General features: G+C 39.8%; 1 protein-coding gene across 12 annotated transcripts in view; it reads left to right on the top strand.

The window, feature by feature from the left end:
• The window catches only part of TET1 (tet methylcytosine dioxygenase 1), an 83,607-nt gene that overhangs the window by 24,898 nt on the left and 36,205 nt on the right, over nt 1-22,504 (top strand). For all 12 annotated transcript variants that reach the window (XM_067000169.1, XM_048069645.2, XM_048069649.2 and 9 more), the window contains 3 exons: nt 11,471-13,994; nt 15,208-15,298; nt 15,914-16,007. In XM_067000169.1, coding sequence (XP_066856270.1) covers nt 11,471-13,994; nt 15,208-15,298; nt 15,914-16,007 — 2,709 coding nt within the window. The remainder of the gene's footprint in view (nt 1-11,470; nt 13,995-15,207; nt 15,299-15,913; nt 16,008-22,504) is intronic.

Raw genomic sequence — 22,504 nt, 5'->3', positions numbered from 1 at the left:
TGTCATTCCTCTCCTTTCCAAAAAGCCTTCCGCACAGTTTTTTCTTGGCTCTTAAATGGAAAAAGGCTTGTCTGTTTTTGTGTGTGTGCATGGTATCATATGTTAGTCATTGGGCTTGTGTTTATTTCTGCTTTGACTTTTCCTTTTGCTGAATTGATTCTGCGGTGTTTCCCCTTTGGTTTTAGGGACAGTTCTTTCCGTTTGCTAGTATTTTGTCTTTGTTTCATGGTGCTGAATTGGATTTGATGAGTTTGCTCACTTGTGTGCACCAAGTAAAGCATGGTACCCCTGAAGGCATCTCATGGAAGTGGTTGCCTTGGGGTTAGTGAGGTTTAGCTTTGTTTTTAGGGAGGCAGGTTGGTCAATTTAAATTAGGTTGCATCTCTGTCAGCTGCAGCAAACTTCCAAAAAGCTACATAATTTATAGTCTTCTTTACAAGGGCATTTTAGAAATATGACACTCTGCTATATGACTCTCTAACCTGGCTTATTGGTGGGACTGCCTCGCCAAGTGGTATTGTATCTATTGGGTTACAACCTCAGCCTTTGTTTTAATGATCAGTAGTGGTTGAGGGATGCTAACCAGTGACACATGCAAAATTTTTAACAGGATTTATTAATTTTTCATTGTATTTTGCTTCTAAGAGGATTGCAAACTTTCTTAAAGGCTGTTTTATAGTACTCTGCTCCAGTGATACGCTGAGTTAGTATTTCTCCAATCATGCTAAGTCTTTATACATGTACATTGATTTATTCAGAGGGTTGGTGATCTTCCTAATTATACTTCTTAGGACCAAGGTCTTCTGTATTGGGTGAAAACACACAATATTTTCCTGCTGAAAGAAATCAGATTGGACAGATGGAAACATTATGAACAAAAGTGACCCATTCTGTTACATTGTACCTCTCATTTCATATTTTTTCATTTTTCTGTGTTTGTGTTTTACTGCTCCTTTCTCATTATTTTAAGAGTCATTTAGGAAATTCCACTGTGCCATAACTACTGTGTTTGGTTCTCCATACTTATTTTGAAAGAACATCTGAAATACTCATCTCTTCTAATGAGCAAATGTTCCTTGAACAGTTGGTGTGAGTTTGTGGAAATAGATACTAAAGAAGGAATACTCTTGGTTTGTTTTTTTTTGAGATTATCGTTTGTTTTCCCCACTTAAGCAGGAAAATCTAGATAGAAGGGATTCATACTGAAAAATTAATTTTGCTGCATTTCAAAGGACATGTTATAAGCTCTGCTTCACTTAGTTATTAGCATTCTCCTTTTAGCCACTTAGCAGTGTTCTCACTCAATCTGGGCAGTGCAGTGCAGTGCACTTCTCCCCCTTAAAGGTGAGGAAACATTTTCAGCCACACACAAGTTTATAACCACAGCTCAGAAGAGCAGGACAGCTGAACTCGGCATCATACTGTCAGGGAGATCACACTGAGCAGTGACACTGGTAAGGAAACATCCCACAAGGCAGGGTGCAGCTGTTGAAGAAGTGCACTCCATGGTCTTCCTGCTAGGTTCTGTGGAGCCAAGGCCGCTGTTTGGATGGCTGCAGATGTTTGCTGCATTCATGGAGTTGGGTTTTTTACATAATTTTTTTTTTAAAAAAGAGCGACTGAAGAGAGAGATTCCCAATAATATATGCGGTGCTAAGTGAGCATTATAACTGCATGCACATTCTTTGTTCTCTGACCGATTCTGTTCGCATGTTTACACGCAAACACTGTCATGGTAATCCGTGCACCAGAGAAGTGTGAAAGATGTCTGCTAAGCTCTACAATCAGTTTGATTTAATCCAAGCCAGAAGCCAGAGATGACTCAGTATCTAGAACTTGATTTATTGCTAAACATTGTGTTGGGAACTAGTGGGAGTCTCATTTCCATCAAAGCTACAAATACAGACTTGAGCACTCTCTTAGTATTTCTCTACCGTGTGTAGAAAGCATGGTGTTTCTTAACAAAAGCAGTGTTTAGAAATAAAGTCAGTATGGCAGATCTGCTGTTGTTATTCCTTTTCAAAATGCTGTTTGCTTTGCTGCTAAAATTAAAAATGCACTCTTTTAACCTCGTGTGTGTTAACAAGAGTTAACAGAAGCAACTAGAAGTGTGCAGGATAATGCTTCAAGTGAGCATGAATTTAACTGATTTTTAAACATCTATTATAACTTAGAGTATATGGGTTTTGGTGCAAAATGTCTGCCAGAATATGTAGCTGGAAGTAATTCAACTTTGTTATTTTTCTTCATTTTTTAAAAGAAGATATCAACAAGTCAATGGATGGAATTGCAGTGCTGTGCAATTTTACAGAGGAAGAAGGCAGAATGGTGTAATAGGAGTTGGAAAGGACACTGTCCAGAAAGCACTGGTCTTGAGCTTTGTGTTTTTTAAAGGGACATTTTCACCTTGGAACATACTCATTTAGAAAATACCAATTAAAATTGTTTTGAGTACTGGTTGGAAGCGTGTGCCTACTTCCGTGCCTTTTGCTCCTCTTCGATAGGGAGAGTTTACTTTTGGCATAGGAGTGGCTTACACAAATTATCCAGCTTTTATTTTTAAAACTAAAATAACAAAGGAGTAACTTTGCAGTTAACTTACTTCAAAATTAAAAGCATTTACTTCAAAAATGTTCCTTTTTATTGAGGACCTTTTTGAAACTGAGTGTGTCTCCAAACTGGATTTTTTTTTTCTCTTGTCAGGCTCGTGCACCTCACTTGAAGTGAGCAGGCATGATAACAGCTGTAATTCCGTACCGTACCTCCCTCTGTGCAGCCTTTCCAGCACTTCCACATGAGTAACTGTGTTTCCTTTGTACGCTGCCATTAAATTTCACCTGTATGTAGATGGGTTTTTTGAATGGAGTCTTAACAAAGAAGGCCTTTGTAAATTGGAGATTTCACTCCAGTAATTTTATCACTCTTAACTTTATTCAGCGCGTTTCGGGGGGAGTTGAAGCCTGTCCCTTGTGGACTTTTTCCTGTGGTGCTGATGGTGCTTAGTAGGGTGTGGAGGCATTGCTCTTCCCTTGCTCCTGTAGAGCTCCCCTGCTGTAGCGCCCCTTCCTCTCCCACCCGCCTCCTTATGAGGACCCCTGCGCTACTTGCCCAGCAGAACCAGCATCCTCCTCTTTGCACCCACAACCCAACCGAACCCGCAGAATGTCAGGGAAGAAAGGGACGCTTTTGAGAAAAGGGCGAGGAGGGAGGACCAGGGCTTTGTTTTAACTCACATGCTGCTGTGGTGGAGCAGTTGTGAGGATTGTGCTGCTCCTCTTCTTGCTCAGGGAGTGCTGGAGACAGAGGCAGGATGAAGCAGGGCCATGCTCAATCATGCTAGCAGTTACGGTGTTTTTTGTGGGGGTGGAGTTGCACATGCTTTGAATATCTAATACTGTAGATATTGCTTGTCACTATGTGTTTTAGTGCAGTGCTGGGCATTCCACTGTGTTGAATTTAGAGGAGAGAAGAGCTTCTTGAAAAGGTAGCAGATGTCTGATCAAAAACCTTAAAAAAATAATCAGTGAAGTAACATAGTTTGTGGGAAGGAAGGAAAACATGTCCATGTATTAATAAAGATCAAATGCACAGGTTTGTTCTTTAGATATTTCTAATGAAGTTTTAGCATTACAAAACAAACACGTTCATATTCTAGGTATGTTTTCTTGATACTATTTGTATTTACTACTGAATTAAGAGCTTTACTGAACACTTGTACTTGCCGCGTGTAGTGTAGGCACTGAAATATTTGAGATAGTTTTGCAGACTGCAATAATCAGTTGTCAGTGTTTGCTATCTGATGCTTATACATTTGTAGATAATAATAGTATCTAGAAAATGCTGTGAAAAAGGGTGCTACTTGTTTAGAATCCTATACCATATTGCTAAGCAAGTTTGTTTATTGCTTTCAGTAACTGTTGTGGGAGGAAACCCAGTGAGAAGTCCTCAGCACACTTGAGTGGGACCAGATTTTCACTTGTGTGCTTCATCTCTCTGATGTTATGCTAAGTTTTTATATATGGCAATACAAATGCAAAAAAAAAAAAATCTTGCAGACACCACTGCAGCAGGCTTTTCCATGGGCATTGGTATAAGAGCCTTGCCTTTGTAGGGACCAAAGGCTTTAATTCCTACTACAATAAATTTGCAAATTAAATCTTATAATTACAAGGTTAAAAAGAATCCATGCATTCCAACAATGTTGTTTTTTTTTTATATCAAATATATGAAACTTAACCAATATCAAGAAAAAAACAGAATCGCATAAATGGCCTAGCAGTCACCACTTTTCATTAACGTCTGTAAAATTATTGTATAGAACATGTTTGGCTGTCATCTTGTTGTCCTAACAGCTTTAACATTAAACCTTCAATACGGATTTTCCAGGTCTGACTTAAAATTGATTGGTTTGTGCCTTGACACTCAGTTGGGAATTCCTTTGCCAGTGTTTTGTTGGTGTTGTCCGTGTTGTATTATTTAATTGGTGCTCTTCAGTAAAATTTGGCTCTGTTTCAGTTTTGTAAAGTAAGCTTTTATTGAACTTGTGAATAAGAGGAAAAGTTTCCAAGTATTTAAAAACGTAGAGCATCTATTTTTGTAGCAGCTGATCTCTGCCTGAATTCTGTAACTCAAACACCATTGTTGTAGCATTGTTGCTCCAGAGCGTTGCTGTTACTGCAGTATGTGAGTGAGCCTGGTACTCCTCTAAGGAGAACGTGGAAGTTGTGTGTGTAAATTCTGTTGTTAGCTTTATTTAAATTTGTGAGCGTGCTAGCTGGTAAAAGAGAAACATTGTTTGCCACTTCCAGCTTTTTTCTTCATGGGAATAAACAAGGCATAGATGCAGACTCCTGAATAGTGGCTTGTAGTTGGGTGGCCTGGCTGATCAGCATGACTATTTCTAGTTCTTCTATCTGAATTGCCTTTAGCTGGTCCTCTGACTTACCTGTCAGTGGCTTTTCCATTGGTAACGGGTGTTAGATATTCTTTCTAGTCTTGTGGCCTCTTGTCAGCTTTAAAACCAGGCTGGAATACTCCTACAATACAGATGTTTGAATTTGAAAACAACTCAGTGCATGACTTGTTGCTCTATTTGGGACCTGTGGCTGAATTTGAGAGTGAGGGACAGCAGCAGGGCTGCGTGGTGTTGTTAACTTACTGGTTATGTGTCCTTACCAGATCTGGTCTGAGAACTGCTATACCAGTAGGTAGCAACTTGTGAATACAATTGGTTGTACAACGGGTGGTTAGGCACTTAAACCGAGCCCTAAATAAGGAACTGAATGTGTTCCTGGTTAGGTCACAGGAACTGGAACATTACCTGACGCAGCTGTTCAGATCCTTAGTGAAAGATCTGAACTGAGTGAAAATCATGAACTTGTGTTAGTTTGGTTTGCTTATGGCAAAGCCGGGCAAGGTCTTTGTGATCATTTGCTCTGATCTGAGCAACCTTTCTGAGAGCTCGTACGACTGAATAAATTTATTTGGGTTAAAGCATCATGTTTTAAAAATACCTCAAGGAACTTGAATTTGAGAATTCCCATGGATGAAAAGGACAACGAAATGCCTAACAAGGTGCCTAAACGATTTCTTTACTTTCTCTGTCCCTCTGCAAAAATGTGCACCATAATTGCAGCCCAGACTTCTCTGTCCTTCACTTAAAGTCATTGAGTCTTGTTATACTTTTGTCTGCTAGAACAAGGAGCCTTCTGTTGTTGGCTTTCTTTTCCACATACTTAGCAATAGTTTGTGGCCTTTCAATTTTCTTTTTCTTTGGTAAATTGTAGAAAGTGGACTCGAGGCTTTCACTTCAAGATACTTCAATCCTTTGTCGTTCACATGGTCCTCCAAGCCCCGTCCAGCATATAAATGTCTTGCTTGAATTGGGGATGCCAGGATCGGACACTCTGTTCCACTAGCAGGTGTAAAAGTGCCAAACACTGGGTATAAAATAATCTGTCTTCCTAATTACACTGTTGTTTATGCACTGGAGAACCTCACTAACCGTTCTGGCCATGAAGTTGCAACAGAAGTTTCTATAGTTACTGTGCAGTTGGTTGCTGACAACGGTCATGGCCTTCCTAAGGTCATTGCTTTCTAAGCTAAAACCTGCATTTTGTAAATACTGTCTGATGTCTTCATTGTTGGATACACAGCTTCACTGGTATCTGTAGTGAAAGGTTTGCTTGCAGCCACCTTGCCAGTCAATTTAGGAAACATCATGTCTGATTTTTTCATTTTTTTGCTATTTTTCTATCAGTATTAAATTCACTTTTCTTACAGGTCATTGCTAAGAATGTTACACATGGCTGTGATCTGTTCCCTAGAGACCCCATTATGAGCACTCTGTGATGATTCCCCATTTACAGTTACGGGCCAGGCAGGACTTTGTTAATGTTACGGTGATGGCTTCATAAATGAGTAGACCACAGGAGACATTAGCTAGGATGGATAAATTCAAAGACCGAGTTTCTTTCATCTCTCCATTTGAGTTAAAGCACATTAGGGGAAGGTTATATTAGGGAATACATGTTGCTGCTGATCATATCATTTTTCTCCTGTGGGTTAATTGAGTGCTAGATTTTCCAGAGCTGTCTCTTTGAAGTGTACCATTTCAATGTTGAAGATAAATGGTTGAATAAATCAAAACATCAGTAGAACAAACAAGTCAAGCAAGACACTAGTTTATATTGGTTTCTGTAGCAGAAAAGGTACTGTTACAGTTTTTCTTTCTTTCTGTAACACATCCACTTTGGGGTGCCTGTGTTAGGGGAATGGTATCCTGGGGTGCGTTAAAAGGAGTGTGGCCAGCAGGTCAAGGGAGGTGATCTTCTCCCTCTACTGTGCCCTGGTCAAGTCTCACCTGGAGTACTGTGTCCAGTTCTGGGCTCCCCGGTACAAAAAGACAGGGGTCTACTGGAAAGAGTCCAGCAGAGGGCCACAAAGATGGTATGGGGCCTGGAGCATGTGGCTATGAGGAAAGGCTGAGGGACCTGTGTCTGTTCAGCCTTTAGAAAAGAAGACTGAGGGGGAGGGATCTTATCAATGTTTATAAATACCTGAATTGTGGGTGACAAAGGGATATGGCCAACCTCTTTTAGATCAAGTTTGCCTCTTGTTTTTTTTTACTTCGCCCCAAACCGTTTTTCTGGAAGGAAATTCCTCTCAAGGCACTTGAACTCTGAGCTTAGCAGCTCTGTGCCAACCTGGGGGGCACGCGGGGCTGTAGCAGGGTCTGGCCTGATCCACAGCACTGCCGTGGAGAAGAGGTGCAGAGTGCAGGTGCTCCTTGCTCACCCACCCTTTTGCCATGTTGAACATTGTGACCCTGGAAGAACTGCTGTTCAGGTCATCCTGGCTTTGGCACAAGCGAGCAGGTGCAGCTGGTTTTTAATTTCTTGGGATCTTGAGAGCCACTTTATCAGTTGTTTATCTGGGCATCATCTGTTGTTACTGGTTCATGGCAGTAATTGCTTCTGGTTGTGTCCTTTGGTACAAAATGGGTTGTTACCACCTGTAGAGGCACAAAACGAAATATAAACCTGTGCTCTGGTCGCCATTGTACAGGAAATGTGGAAAAGTCTTCAGGGTCACCTTGGCATTGTATTTTGATTGTGAATTGGTGAAACCTTTGCGTTACTTTGGAGGCATCTCGTGTTGAAGAAAGAAAACTCAATATTACATGCAGCCTTTTGACTCGTGGGAATGATTCACTGTGATTGGCTTTTCATGTGTGCTTGGAAGCATTGCCTCATGGAGTGAATTTTGTGTGTGTGTATAATTAAAAAATACAAAAAAGATAGGATGTCTGGTTTGAGTTTAAGCAATTTAGTAATGGCTACATCAGACCATACTCCTATGGCTCCTCGTGTAATAGTACTAACTATTGTCGGGTCTAAGCTTGAGATTTGTTAGTGTTTTATGTCCCCAGCTAGAGCTGTGCTCCCCTTAATGAAGAAGAGAGGAAATTACTTTTATTGATCCAGTTTATTCTACCACTTTTCATTACACTTGTGTAAAAGCTTTAGAAATCAATCAGATTGGTCTTTCGTGCTCAGCTTCCATGAATTTTAAGACTGTTGCTTGGAAGTGTGGTATCCTTGCCTGTAGTTTGGAGTGCTTTGATTCAGGCCCGGAAGATAGATTGCTCCTAGGTCGTTCTGCTGCAAAGGCTTTGCTGAGCTATTGCTTTTGGTCTGCCAGGTTTAGATGGAGAAGAATCAAACGAGCTCTGCCCCTGCTACTATGTCTGTGCTTCTTTTTATGCTGGGAAACAGTAGCTTTACCTATTAAACGGAAAAGGCCACTGAAAAGTCTGGTAAAAGGAGGAAAAAGGTATCTTTTTTTTTTAGGATCCATTGCAGTACAGTAACAAAAGAGAAAAAGCAATGTATTACTCAAAAAGAAGATAATTTGATTTTTTTTTTTTAGAAGAAAGATTTTAGGGTAACTTCTATTCCTTGTATGGAAAAATAAAATATGAAACAAATAGTGCAAGTGATATGATTCATCTGGTTCTTATTTTTTTCCTCATTGCATGTAGGCAGCTTCCAGTAATGTTAGTGGAAATTGTGATGTATGGGTGTGGGGAAGGAATTCGCAGGTGGCTTTGCGCTGTTTCACACGTCCCTGAACTAGAGATAATGAGGAAACAAGCAGTAGAACCAAAAACTTGAGCAAGGTCGAGATAAAGTAAATTGGCTCCAGTGTTAAAGATGAGCTATGGGCAGTGGTCAGTTGCTGGCTGGCTCAAGGCGCGTGTCTGAGGGTCTCTAACCAATTGTAAGACAGATTCGGGCACGTGGACAGCGTGTGGGGCTACGGGGAAAGTATATGTAGTAGTGAAAAAGGGCAATAAAGGTCTCCTGTTCAAGAGCCATCAGGAGTCCGTGTCTTGCATCCCTTCATATGGGGAATAATTTTATTAATAATTCCAATTTGCTGCTGAGATCACTGGGGTTTTATGTAGACACAACACTGCACCTATGTTCTTCTAAGGGGGAATGTACTGGGTATTTTCGAGCACTGATGCTTTTTGGTCAGATAAAAGTACTTCAGTGAGAAGCAGCATATTTGAGAGAGAAATATGATGGTGTTTTTGTGCTTTGAGCATTGTCAGTGGACTCTGTCAGATCCTCTCGTCTCTGACGATCATGATTGAACCTTCCTCTTTCCTTCCACCTCTCATTGCTCTCAGATTTCCAGACTTAGAGTTAAATTATTTCTTTATTTTTTTTATGTAGAGAGTGACACCCTTTATAATTGAAGGGAATACGAAACAGTGACACCCTCTATAAATGAAGGGAATACAAAAATGTGTGGTTGTGTTGAAAACCTGCAAATGCTGGGAGACGATTTTAATCCATTTGTTTCTATCTCTTCAACTTTCTAATCACTGAATTAAATAGCTTCTAATAGCAATTTTACGTAGTCAAGACGTTTGGACTGATAGAGATCTTAAGTATACTTCTGTTGAAGAAAACCCAGGCATTTCATATCCTAGTTCCTTCTGAAGTTCAATTGAGACGAAGAAAGCTAGGTAATTGAAATACAGCTTTTGTACAGGCATAGAACTGTGGGTTTTTACTCTTTGGTGGTGGAGCCTTACAATATTTTCTGGTACAGTTGCAGAGGCCTGTTTAAAGCCTTTACCCCTGCTAACAATAGACTTGGTTATCCACTTTTGTGTTATTCACTTTTGTGGAACCCTTAGAAATTACTTCGTGATCCCCCCCAGGTCTTTGGGTCATTGATGGAAAACCTCTAGGATCCAGAGGAGTTGAGGTTCACTGCCTTAGTCAGTACCTGTGTGTAATAAAAAAAAAAAAGGAAAAAAAAAAGGTATCTTTATTTCTTAATGGGATTTCTATAGGTTTGGCTTAGATATGTAGGTGCTGGATATATTTTTACATAGCATTTCCATGAGAGTTTGATGCATCAGGTAATGTTTAAGGCATGCTATGAATTCCCTGTTAGATTTTTCATCAATTAAGAGTCAGTTTTAAGGTGAATACCGGTTTCTAGATGGAGTTAGGTCCACATGCCTCCTCCTTTTGCCTGGGGGTGGCTGGCAATATTGCCTTGATGGTTATGATTAATCGTAGATCTATTTTCCGTTTTTACTTCATTTCTCAGAGAACTCTATGCGTTTTGGCTGTGGCTACTAAAACACGTTAAATTTAACTAAATATTTTAATTTGGGTGCTATTTTCAGCAAACTATTAAGATTTTCTGTGTATGGTTAATGTATGGTTAATTAACCAGATGCATCGCTTCTGTCTAATCTGAAAAGCAGTTCTGTTTTTTGTGCTAAGTAGGGCTTAAAGCTACAGAATATTTAAATAAGTCTTAGATACTACAATAAGATTAAGTACCAGTACTGTCCATTGTGACTGCAAATTTGATTTTTAAAAGAAAATGTAATATAAATAGAAATAAAATTTAATTAAGGTAATAAAACTTGGATTTCACTCTTTATTGCTGTCTCTGCCTGAGTTCTTGCCTTAAATTTATTTTTTTTTAACTGCGTAACTCCTTACCTCATAGCCATAATACTGTCTTAAATGAAGCCTATATAAGTATCCTCTGCAGGACATGGTATTCTGACATTGATACATTCTTCATCTTCACAGATATTATGTGGCTGCAACAAACTAAATATTAAGAGTTCACTGTAAGAGTGCTAGTGATAGCTCAATTACAAGAGGGACTGTTCAGAAACCTGAAAGTTACCATCTAAACATACAAGCCAACCAAATGTTTACATGGTAACTTCCATATGAGCTGACAGAGTTGTTGGCTTGTTAGCCTTTTCACTTCAGCTTTTGTTGTTTCTGAAGGAGTTGGTGCAGCTAACCTGAAAACCAGCCATTCTTACACGCGTCCAACCAGGTGGTGCATCAGTTTAGTGGTGTAGCTGTGAAAGCATAATTATAAAGAGCATAATTATAAACTTTCTGAGGCACAAGCCATTAGATTTCAGTCCTGCTTTGAATTCAAGGGAGACTTTCATCTGCTTATGCAAATTCAGTTTAAAAAAAAAAAAGGAATCCTTAGATTTGAGTCTAAATAGTGAAGTCCTTTATGTGTTAATTCATTTCTTTAGTTTGCCAACACTACCAAATGCACATGCTTTGTTCCTGCCAGCCTGATCTGGCGGGAAGTGTCCCTGCCTATGGCAGGGGGATTAAAACTGGATTATCTTTAAGGTCCCTTCCATCCCGAGCTGTTCTGTGATTCTCTGCATACCTCCCAACTTGAGGTAAGGCAATACTTGCTGTAAATATGAATAAGGTTTTTAGGCTGCAGGTCTTCTTTAAGACTTTTTTTTTTTCCCCCAACATCTGTGCCTGAGTTTAATTAAGATATTCCTTGTATCTGTCAAAGTAGGGTTTAATTGTTGTAAATCTTATGCTTATTTTTAATGTTTTCGAGCAGCTGTTACAACAATTTTTTTATTATTATTTCATAGGCAAATTTAGAAAACAAACCAGTAAATGGCCGCAGACCAGAACTCATGGAATGCAGTATATGTGGTCATGGTGAAAAATACAGGGTGAAAACAAACCAAACACAACCCTTTGAAAATGTACAGTCTAAGGAGAAAGAAAGAATGACAGGCTTAGAAGCAGAGAAGTGGGCACATAATGAGAAGCCATCCTTTGGTGTCCATGTCAACGGAGATATCCACGGAACTGTGACAGGCCATGAACACTTGAAAAATGCTGAAGGAGGTGAAAGAGCAGTCTCTCCCAGTCAGTTAGCTGAGCCAAAAAAATCATTTGCACAGACCATCAAAAATGGCATAAAAACTTTACATTATTCACCAACAGAAGCAGTTGCTTCACTGAAAAAAGCATCTGTAGAGGAAAGGGCAGATGTGACGAGCAACTCCCATGCCCCATGGACCAAGGCTACCAATCTGAATAACATAGTAAACACGCTGGCGACGGGCGTTAGCTGTGTTCACCCAGACAAACACGGGAACCTTTTCATGAAAGAGGAAAACTGTGCTTGCAGTGTCCTCCAGAATTCTGACAAATCGGTGTTGCCCACTGGTTCCATTTTGGATCTACGAGAAAGCTCGTGCTGTCCTCTGCTGCTTGAACAGGGAGCACATGTACAGAAGGATGGCTTTAAAGTACCTAATGCAGAGACACAGCATGAGAACTCTTCACTCCAGCCAACTTTCTTGTCCCTGATTAAAAACAGAAATTTAACTGTAGAGCAGGTTGTAGCTATTGAAGCTTTAACACAGTTATCTGAAGCCCCTTTGGAAACAACTTCACCACCTAAAACTCAAAGTACTGAACATACAGAAGAAACAACTTCCAACTTGCTCCACAGTTATAAAAGGGATATTTCATCCTCCTTCACATCTTCTACATTAAAAGAAATCAAAGACACTTACTTGCAGAATGAACAACAGCTCTTGGCTCACTGTGCTCACTCACAGAAGCAGCTCCCTAATAAGGCTGTGTTATACAATGGCCAAAGTTCAATTTCTGAGTCGCATGATAAACCTGTCAATCTGGCTAGTGAGATGTATAAATTACAGTTATCCTCAAGAGATACCAAAACTTTATCTGATTTAACATGTAATGCAAAATCATTTTCAGGACACGCTACCAAGAAGAACTATGATCCAGTCACCCTTGTGCGGTATTGCAACGCTTCACATAATGTCCAACACGCAGGTAACAACTTGGATGCTCTTGGCCAGTTAGACCAAAAGCCAGTCTGTAATGATTTGAGCTTGGAAACGAGTTCTTTGATTAAAGAAGGAGGAATTCACAGCCAGGATGAAGAGGATGTAGCTACACAACTAACTCAACTCGCAGCATTAATTGAATCAAACCGGACAAATCCAGAGCAGAAGAATGACATAAAGGCGTCGCTACTTAACCTAATATCACATGAGAGGCAGCCAAAACATAACCAAGATCTGTTGCAGAGAAAGGAGTCTGTATTTTTTAGGCATAATTATAGTTCCTTACTGTTAAAGCAAAAACAATCATCAAATAAAAAAGGCAATGCTGTACCATGGAAACCAAGACACAAAAAAAAGCCTCAAGAAGCACGCTATCAGCAAATTAATCAAAACCAGCTAGAGTTGCTGTCATGCCAACATAGTGAGTTACAGGACATGTGGATATCATCAAAACTGCACAAGCTTGGTCAAACCGTGCCACAGGACTCCAGAATAGCTCCATCTGAAAAAAAATCTCCAAGAACCAAAGTACATAAAGCACTGAATCAAAATACTTTATCATCACAGGAAAAACCTCGGTTATTTCTCCCACAAACACAGATAAAATTCCATAGGTGCTTACCTGAGGTACCCCAGGAGAAAAAAAAAGACAGGTTGTTTGGCTCTGAAGTGATGAATGAGCAAATCAAAACTGCAGGCTCCGGTGACCCACTAGGCGTCGATCCGCTGAAAAATGATGTTGCATGTAACCAGTACGGTCATCTGCCCTCCCGTAATCTTCTGGCTGTTTCACAGCTGAAAACAGCATCCGCGTTGAACAGACCAAGTGAAAACATACAGATGTTTACAGAAAAATGCAATTCTCAGGTACAGCAAGCAGTGAATGTCAGCCAGGCACATCCTTTGCCTCAGACCTTTAATCAGTCTAACCTGAGAGCTAATGAAACGCGCAGCGAAGACAGAGCCTATGTTCCGCAGGGTGCCGCCGAACAAGGGGATGCAAAGGCGCAGGTGCTGCCTGGTCCCTGCAGTGGGGCTCCGGTGCCAGGTGCTGCGGAAGCTCTCAGGACGATGGAGTGTGCAGGTGAAATTACTGTTCTGACGTCAACGAGTTTGGGTGCTGACCACCCTCCGAGCACAGGGGACTCAGGGTGTTCTCCAGTAAAAAACACACTCAGCAGCTTTCTTGAATCACCTATGAAGTTTCTTGATACTCCTACGAAAAATCTAATAGATACGCCTACAAAAAAAGGACAATCTGAATTGCCAACTTGTGACTGTGTTGGTAAGTCCTTTGGCTAACTTCTGCCAGTACCTTTCGGATGGGTGTGTTTGTGTTGCTTCCTTTAATGCGAGGAAGTGTACTTGCCATTGAGCTGTTGAAAAAGGATCAGCATTTTGCCATTAGGGAATCAGAGAAAATTATTTTTTCCCTTTCTGTAACTTTAGCCTGGTGTTCCTCAGGCCTGCAAAGCCCAGCAAAATTTGGTGTTTTTGGCCTTGCAACTGACCAGTTTAAATTCTGCAGGGTTTAAATTCAAGTTGAGGGAAAGGAATTGTTTCACTTGTTTTGTCATTGCTGCCTTGAATGCCATGTAAATTTATCCGAGAATATCAGATCATGATTATTATGGTCTAGAACTAGTTTCTGTTTGAGATGAGCTGGGCAAAAGATTCCCAATACATTTTCATTGTTGCCTGAATGCTGTTAGATGAGCAGCAGGGTGTAGTTGTGGGCTGTCTTGTTGCTGTCACTGATGCTCCTGAGGAGAGTTTGCCTTGAGGTGTCCTGTCAAAGGCTTCTGACGTGTCTCGTCTCAGAGATGAGAGGTGAGCTGGAGTTGAGGTGATAAAGCCAGATATGTAGTAGTTGGCAGTGTGGTGTGGGGTGTTGGATCAAACTCGGTCCTGAGAACTTTCCAAATACAGCTTGACTGATGGTGTTGGACATGCTGTGTTTCAGGCTATCAAAGCACCAGATGGGGAGGGGAAAAAAAATCACCTCAGAGACTTAAGGTTGTACACAGACAGACTTCTTTCATCGTTGCTTAAATGTTCTGAATCAACAAACTGCTGGTGAAGTGGCCTGGATTATGTGTTCTGATCTGTAGTATATGACTCAGTTGATACTTTTTGGTCTCATTTCTCCGTTGTCTAATATGAATTAATAATGTTTTCCTACTCACAAGGGCGTTGGGAAACTTAGTCAATGCGTGCCAGGTGCTGAAATGGAAAACTGCTGAAGAATGCAAAATATAATTATGATTTCTCTGTAATATCAAGAAAAAAAAATGTACTAGAAGGTTAATAGGAGAAAGCAAATATAAAATAATTTCTCTGAGGAGAAAAATCTGTCATGCTACTTATTCATTGCATTTCAGGGGCAGATTTTACATATTTAATTTGGAAGATGTTTCTGTAAACCATTTCTAAGCTTACTTATAGCAGTGTAAATAAAATTTGGATGTGCAAACTTAATTTTCTCAACCTGCTTACAGAGCAAATTATAGAGAAAGATGAAGGCCCGTATTACACCCACCTCGGGACAGGACCAAGTGTTGCTGCTGTGAGAGAAATAATGGAGAACAGGTAAGGAAATGTACAAAACGTACAAAACCCAATATTTTTGACTGTATAAACAGGAAACAAGAGCAACTAGGAGAAATCAGGTGCTATGTTTTGCTTTGTTTTTCTAAGATTTTGCTCTACTCATTTGTAAAGCCTTTTCCTGTTCATCTGTGCATGAGGTAAACTCTCACATTCCAGTTCCAAATTTGTGTGTCTTTTCTGAGCTCCTGCAGTTTTAGGGTTCAATTACACCAGGAGTGGTATGCTCTTAGGTGCTGTTGAACTCAGTAGGGATAACAAAGATTACCAGCTGGCAGGATTACGCTTCCTGGTGTCATGCATACAAACAACCTGCTGCAAGTTGGACAGAAAGGTCACTAGGATTTGCACGCAGATAACATTTTCTTTCCAAGTAATGTTTGGCAGAAGCTTACTCCTTTATGAGATATTTCAAAATGACTTTTGCAAGTAGGGTGTTGAATTTAAAAGTATTTTTTGACATCTTAAATATTTTGGTTTTCTTCTATTCTCAGTAAAGCAAGGAAAAAATAAAGTTGTTGTTCTTGTAGAAAGTGTTTACTGTTTTAAAGTGGTCTACGGAGGCTTTAGTTTTACTCATGAACTTTCTCAATGCAGGTATGGAGCAAAAGGAAGCGCTGTAAGAATAGAGGTAGTGGTTTATACAGGAAAGGAAGGAAAAAGCTCTCAGGGGTGTCCGATTGCCAAGTGGGTAAGTTTTTATGTTACAGCAGTAAGATTGTTTTGTGTGGCTTTTAAATATCAAATGATGTGTATAGTCTTTGAGCTTAAATATAATCTGGTCTTTAATGAAGGTCTGTTCTTCCATTTATCTACAAATCTGCCTGAATGATGAAGCTAAGGAAAACACTTCTTAAGCTGTGATGCTGTTTGCTGTGCTGTGGTTTGCATGAGTTAGAAAGAGAAGTGCTTAATAGAGCTGGCAGAGATGACCAAATCAAGGGTAAGAAATTCTTGACAGTGTCTGGAAGCTGGAGTGTCTAGTAAAGTAAGCTATTGGGAAGCTTGAAAGAAAAGAAGGGGTGATCGCTTGGGAGAGTTGGAAAACAATACAGTATTTTTTTTTTTTAACTCTTCTTAATTTTATGAACATCTGAAGAAAAGAGCATGTGCTGGATAAGGAAATTCAGTTTCATATACCATGGAGTTTGTTCCTCTCTTTGAGGTGCTGAACTCCCTATTTGGAAATGTAAATGTTACGGTGATAGTGTCACCAAAGTCTTGTCTCACATTGCTTCATAGGAGCCAGGAAATGAGGTAACAGACAAGCTCCAGGAAAGAGCTTGGAAATAATTGATTGTCCTTAATCTTTGCTGAAACCACCAAGGGAGGTAAAAAGTAGACTGGAAATCTTGTAAACTAAGTTTTGGAAATAAAAAGAATTTGTTTGTTAAAATATATTTTTTTATTGTTGCTGTATTTAGGAGTTTCAGACTTAACTGAAAACCTGATGAAGTTAACTGCACAGTTGGTAGACTAGCATTGGTAACTACACGACAAAAATGATGATAGTACATAATGTACGTGAACGGTACTGCATGTATATTTATTGCTTACATGTTTGGAACAGTCCGAATGTGGTTTTCATACTCAGCACATAAGCTATTATTCAGAAAGGACTCCCATATGTGCGTGTTGCTTCAGATAATACATAATAACAAATAAGCATCCAAGAAATAGAGATGGTCAAACGAATTTCAGAAACAGCTGACCCAAAAAGAATGGAATTATTTTTCTTAGCATTTCAGCTAAACAAAAACCTTACATTTTAACACAGCTAAAAATCTTATCTTAGAAAAAGTTGTGAGCCTTTGAAAGGAAGAAGAGATTTAAAGCTAACTCTTAAAATTGATTTTTCTGTTGCCAGTATCAACATGCTGCCTTTTATATAAAACAGAAATGATAGGTTTTATTGTGTGTCTGCGTGGCCATAGGTGTCCAACACGTGTGTACAATATGACAGCCAGGAAGCACTCAGCTGCATATAGAAAAGGCTCCGTAAAGGTACAGTGGACCTGCTGTTCAATTAGACTGTCACATTGCTATATGTAAAGTGTTTACAAGAGTAAGCTTTAATGTTAATTTAACTAAATTCCAAACTTGTTTTGTGCAATGGTGGCTTTCTGTGTGTAAGCTCAGACAAAAAGAGGGTGAATGCTTTTCCAAGTCTGCTGTTACTGTGTGACTGCTTAATACAAGAGAGGGAAGGAAATCACCGAAGTCGTCATCTTTGTACAGGATGCTTCATCTTGTATAAAATTTGCCTTTTTTTTGGTTGGTATTCTTAATGTGTGAGTTAACTTCTCATTGACAATACTAATTTTAATCCTTAAAACAGCATATTTGGCTTTTGGCTCTGACCAAAGAAGCGTAATTGTGAAATTTGTTTGAAAGCATATGGAAAAAGTTTGCTGTGCTCTCTGATAATTGCAGTCACAAGGTTCTGTCAGCTGCACAGAGACTTTCACTTATTCATGTACACTGTACGTTGGGACAGACTCATTCCTGCTTTGCAGATGCACAAGCTATTGCCCTTAGGGCTCTTGAGAAACTTGCTGGCAAGAGCACCACGATGGAGCTCTGCTGAAGCAAATGTGAGGAGAAAAAAAATGAACGTATCTATTGATAATATTTAGCTATTTTCCCCAGTTAATTTCCCTATTTCCACGAGTTAAATTTGTCCTTTACCAGTTCCTTAGATACATTTTAGGATCAAAGGAGGCTTTGTAAAATACTTGGGTCCATACAGTCTTCTGTTAATGACTGTTTCATAATACTGATGTCCTCCAAAATTGTTTTTACTTAAGTTGCTCCAAACATGTGCATGTTGTTTTAAACACTTACTGAGAAAGGCTCCTTTTCCCTAAACAAGCTGACATTTTCTCCTTATTTTTTTGGGTGCTATAAACTTGGAAAATCTGTGTAGGTGTTAATTGCATGATTAGAAAATAACCATTCTGTGATGCATGCTGGAGTACACGTACTCTTCTTTCCTTTTTTGTTTGGATTACTTTGACATTTTTGTTTTGTCCAAGTTCTTCATGTTTCTGTGTAACGAGTTAAAGAAAAAGAAAAAAAGAAAAGCTTTGCAGTACTTGAATTGCCAGTATGTCTTCCTGGGTTAGCCCATTCATATAATCATGTTGCAGTGCATCCCCCATAAGCAGCCAGTGATCAGTGATTCATATCAGTCCTATTGTTTCATCAGTGCTTTGTTTGATGTGGTCTCTTTTTTTCTGTTCTCAGTATGTCTGATGGGAAATAAAGATTACCTCACATCATTTAAGTGAAATGGTTTATAAACCTGTTATCTGTAAGTAGCCTCACTCATGGCATAATCCTGCTGCGCTGAAATCAAAGATGATGTCGCTGACCTCAGAGGGCAGCTTCAGGTCTTAACGTTTCTGGATTACACCGATTTCCTTTGGGTTCCTTCTCCTGGTTTCTGTGGATGTTGGCTTGGATCAGCTAAGCTATCATTGCTGTCTGTCTTCATTCAGAGATGCAATGTAATTTCTAAGGCTCCAGCTCTGAATAAAGACAGGAGATAAGAACTGATAAGAACAGTCAGGTTGGGGCAGAGGTCCTTCTTGCTGATATCCTGTCTCCAGCGCTGCCTGATAGCAGAAAGGTGTAAGAGCAGGGCAGTGGGGCCCCAGAAGACTCACTCACTTTCCAGTAATTCCTAGCTCTGAGGTTCCCTAGGATGGAGGCAGTGTCTTTGTGCTCAGTTGTCTTTCATAAAAATGTTGCCTTTATTCCTCCGTTTCCTTCCTCTTCTTTTACGCTTGGTATTAAACTGGTAAGCAAAATGTTTTCAGCCATGTGCTCTATTTCCAGTATTTCCTAGCAGTTGCTTTTCCTTTTTAACTCCATCGCAGAGCAGTGATTTGGCATTTTCTTAGAGCTTTCTATCATTATGCCAGATTCTCATTTCTGCATGGTAATGGCCAACCTGCAGTCAGTCCCTCTCTGTCTCAAAACGGAATAGTTTTATCCACGTGCATTAAGTATGCACACTACGGCGAATTTTATCTGCCGCTTTTACTGCCCACTCAGCAGTACGAACTCCTCCTTCATTTGTTTGCAGATTGTGCTTGTCTTCACTCCTCTGAATTACTTGCTGTCATCCACAACTGTTGTCATCCTTTTATTTACCCTTGACAAACATGCTGGAGAGCACAGGCTTGAACACAGTTCTACAGAGCTCCCATCAGAGACATACCAGCCTTTGTCTTCTCACCAGTTATTCCTGGGTGGTCTTTCCCTTTGTCCCAACACACATTGGTGTTTGTTTTTTTAAGGGACCTTACTGAGTGGCTTAGAAGGACCTGCAGTGTGACCGAGCTGTGACTTCTCTTCACAAACATTTGACTTCACCCTGTGCATCACGGTTATCTGTGTGATCACTACTTCTGTCCTTCAGAGCTACAAATGTGTCCTGCACAGATACTGGGCCAACGTTATCATTAAATTGCCAGATTTCTCCTAGGCCCATTTTACAAGCTGCCGTACTCTTAGTTATCTTCATGCCTTCTGGTACTGGTGTATTATAAACCAGAACAGTGCCTATCAGATGTAACAGTTTGGTTGTTCATCCTTGAGTTTCCGGGGTGGATGTTACCTGATCGTGGCAAATTGTTACTGTCTTTGGGGAGGAGAGTGAGTGATGTTTTTCAATGGTTCCTGTTGTCCTATAACCACTTTTTGGGGGGCTTTACCTTGATAAGGTACACAGCTGAGGGTTTTTCTCCAAAGAAGTGTTCTGAAGTGGGAATCTTCCCAAATACCTTTTTGTGAACACAGAAGAAGCAGTTTTTGCATCTCTGGCCTTATTTTCTCTAAGCGCTTTGTTATTTTTCCCCTGGATGATCTGTGGACCCTTCAGATTCTGATATCCTATTGGCAGCCCTAATTGTTGAAAAATTTAGTATTATGGAATTTTTATGCCTTTGTCAAACTCTTTCACTTTTGTTTTGTACTTTCTACCTCTTGGGATTTTATGTTTATAGCTTGACGGAGCTTTATGATCTTTTAGTGTTGGTCATAGATCGGTAGGTTGTATAAATATTAAAAAAAACAGGAAGCAGATAAAAAAGAAGCACATATAAATACTTTTACAATATAAATATATTTAAGTGACAGTCTTCTTTTAAAGACCTGGATTTAATATTAGCCACTGAAATTCATCAAGTTTTCAAAAAGTAATACTTAGATAATTCACTGTTATAACCGAGACTTTATAGATCATTGACCTGTTAGGAATTTGTGCCTCAATGCTAAAAACTACAGTTTGTTGAGTGCTGAATGAGTTTTGGTAACAAATATTTCTTCTGCAGATGCGAGATGATTATTTTTTCCAGTTTGCTAGCTTTGCTTGAGAAAGTGATGGGAAATAGAAAAAGCAAGAAAAGTGAGAAGTTACTCCAACTTCTAGGGTATATACATGTAAGTTAGTGCTAGAAGAGATGTGTAATTTATTAAAGAAAAGGAGGTGGCAAACGAGCATGGCACTGTGCTTTGGGGTAGGTGATCATTACCAACCAACCAGAGGACTGCTCTACCAGGAGGTCAAGCACCCGTGAGCAGACTCCCAGATGCTTATGTCCCTGTCCGCTGCCTGGCAGTGGGAGGGGCAGGTCTGGCACAGCACGGCCCAGCTGGCTGCGGGGTGGAGAATGGCAGGGTGGACACAGCCATTGACCACAGCTCTCGGGCTGCTGCCATCTAGCCAGTCTGGATGATGATCTCCATAGAAGTCTGGAAGGAAGTGAATTTTGGCGCACAGTGGGGTGGTTGGCTGGGGTTTTAGTCATGTTTTTGGGCACCATTATGTTAGAGCAGGACTTTGTTGCCATCTGTCAACACACATTGAAGTTAGTGCCTCCATACCTATGGTACCCCTTACACGTACTGTTTTAGTGTTTGCAGGAACACTTATCCGTTAAACATAGAGGAGATTATTTTGGATGAAAAATGTTTGTAATACCCAAAGTCAAGCTGTTCTCTAAGTGGTACAATGCTTTGAGGTTCAAAATGATTAGAAATTTTTACATGGCTTCTGAAGGAAACAGAGGTATTCTCATTTCTTTAATATCAAACTCAACTATTAGAGTAAATATCAAACAAAAAAGCCACGTTAAGATAAAGAAAATTAAGTATTATGAAAGACTAAACATTTAAGTTGCTGTTATCACCACATCAGAACAAATAGCAATATCTGAACAAACAGGGGGTGTAGGTTCTCGTTTGTCATCCGTATCATGTGAAGCACTGTTTACCATTGATGTGATGTAACAGAAGGGGAAGTTTGTGAGACTGCAGAGGGTAAGAGGGCACTGGGAGTTGAGACGTGAATTTTGGCCTCATTTCTGCAGCACTGGCTATGTGGTTATAGAAAAACAGCATCTGTATTGCTGTTTACTCATTTCTAAGTGTACAGTACTGCTTCTAGTAGCAATTTGGAAGTGGTGTTGGCTGATAATTCTTGTGAAACACTTCAGTGATATTTCTGTAAAATTAGATAAGTAACTTAATAGCTATAGCTTTATTGATGGTGACTGTTCTGTTTTAACTTACCTGATGTAGTCTGCTAGTACTATTGAGAAGAGAGAAGTTATGGAAGTGGAATTGATTTGCATTTTAATATCTCTTAGACGTACTGAAAATAAAAGGATATATCACTTTGCAGTGAGAAAAAAGTCTGATGTCATTTATTGTGCCTGTATATATGGGGAGTGAATTTGGAAAACAGGGCAGACTCTCTTCTGCTGCAAACAAGAGCACTTCTACCGCTTTCTCTGTTATACAGCCTCACCTACTAGAACAGCAGCAGTTTTTAGCAGCGTTGTACTCTGTGCTGGTGTAGGTTATTATAGAATTGTATCCTAGCAGAAGATTTCATCGTATGTAGAAGGGACTCCAATAGGTGAACTTCCCCCAGAGGCAAAATCTACAGGTTAGAAAATGTAGAGGCAAGCTGTTCTGAATGAGTTGCCTATTTCAGGAAATTACTGTGAGCACTTAGGCTGCATTCTCACTTTAAAATCATCTGTTGATGCTCTGCAAAGGAGACACAGCTATTTTGCTGAAGAAATTCAGAATGGACTGGACAGTTACTGCAGTGGAACCACATGGTGATGAAATAAGTCTAAAAAGGGCCTTTTGGTTAGTTCTGTTCAATTTTCA

This window comes from Anser cygnoides, chromosome 7 (assembly GCF_040182565.1).
Source record: "Anser cygnoides isolate HZ-2024a breed goose chromosome 7, Taihu_goose_T2T_genome, whole genome shotgun sequence".
Classification (NCBI taxonomy): domain Eukaryota; kingdom Metazoa; phylum Chordata; class Aves; order Anseriformes; family Anatidae; genus Anser; species Anser cygnoides.
Note: the sequence above shows the minus strand (reverse complement) of the source record. Positions and strands in the feature narration are given on the sequence as shown.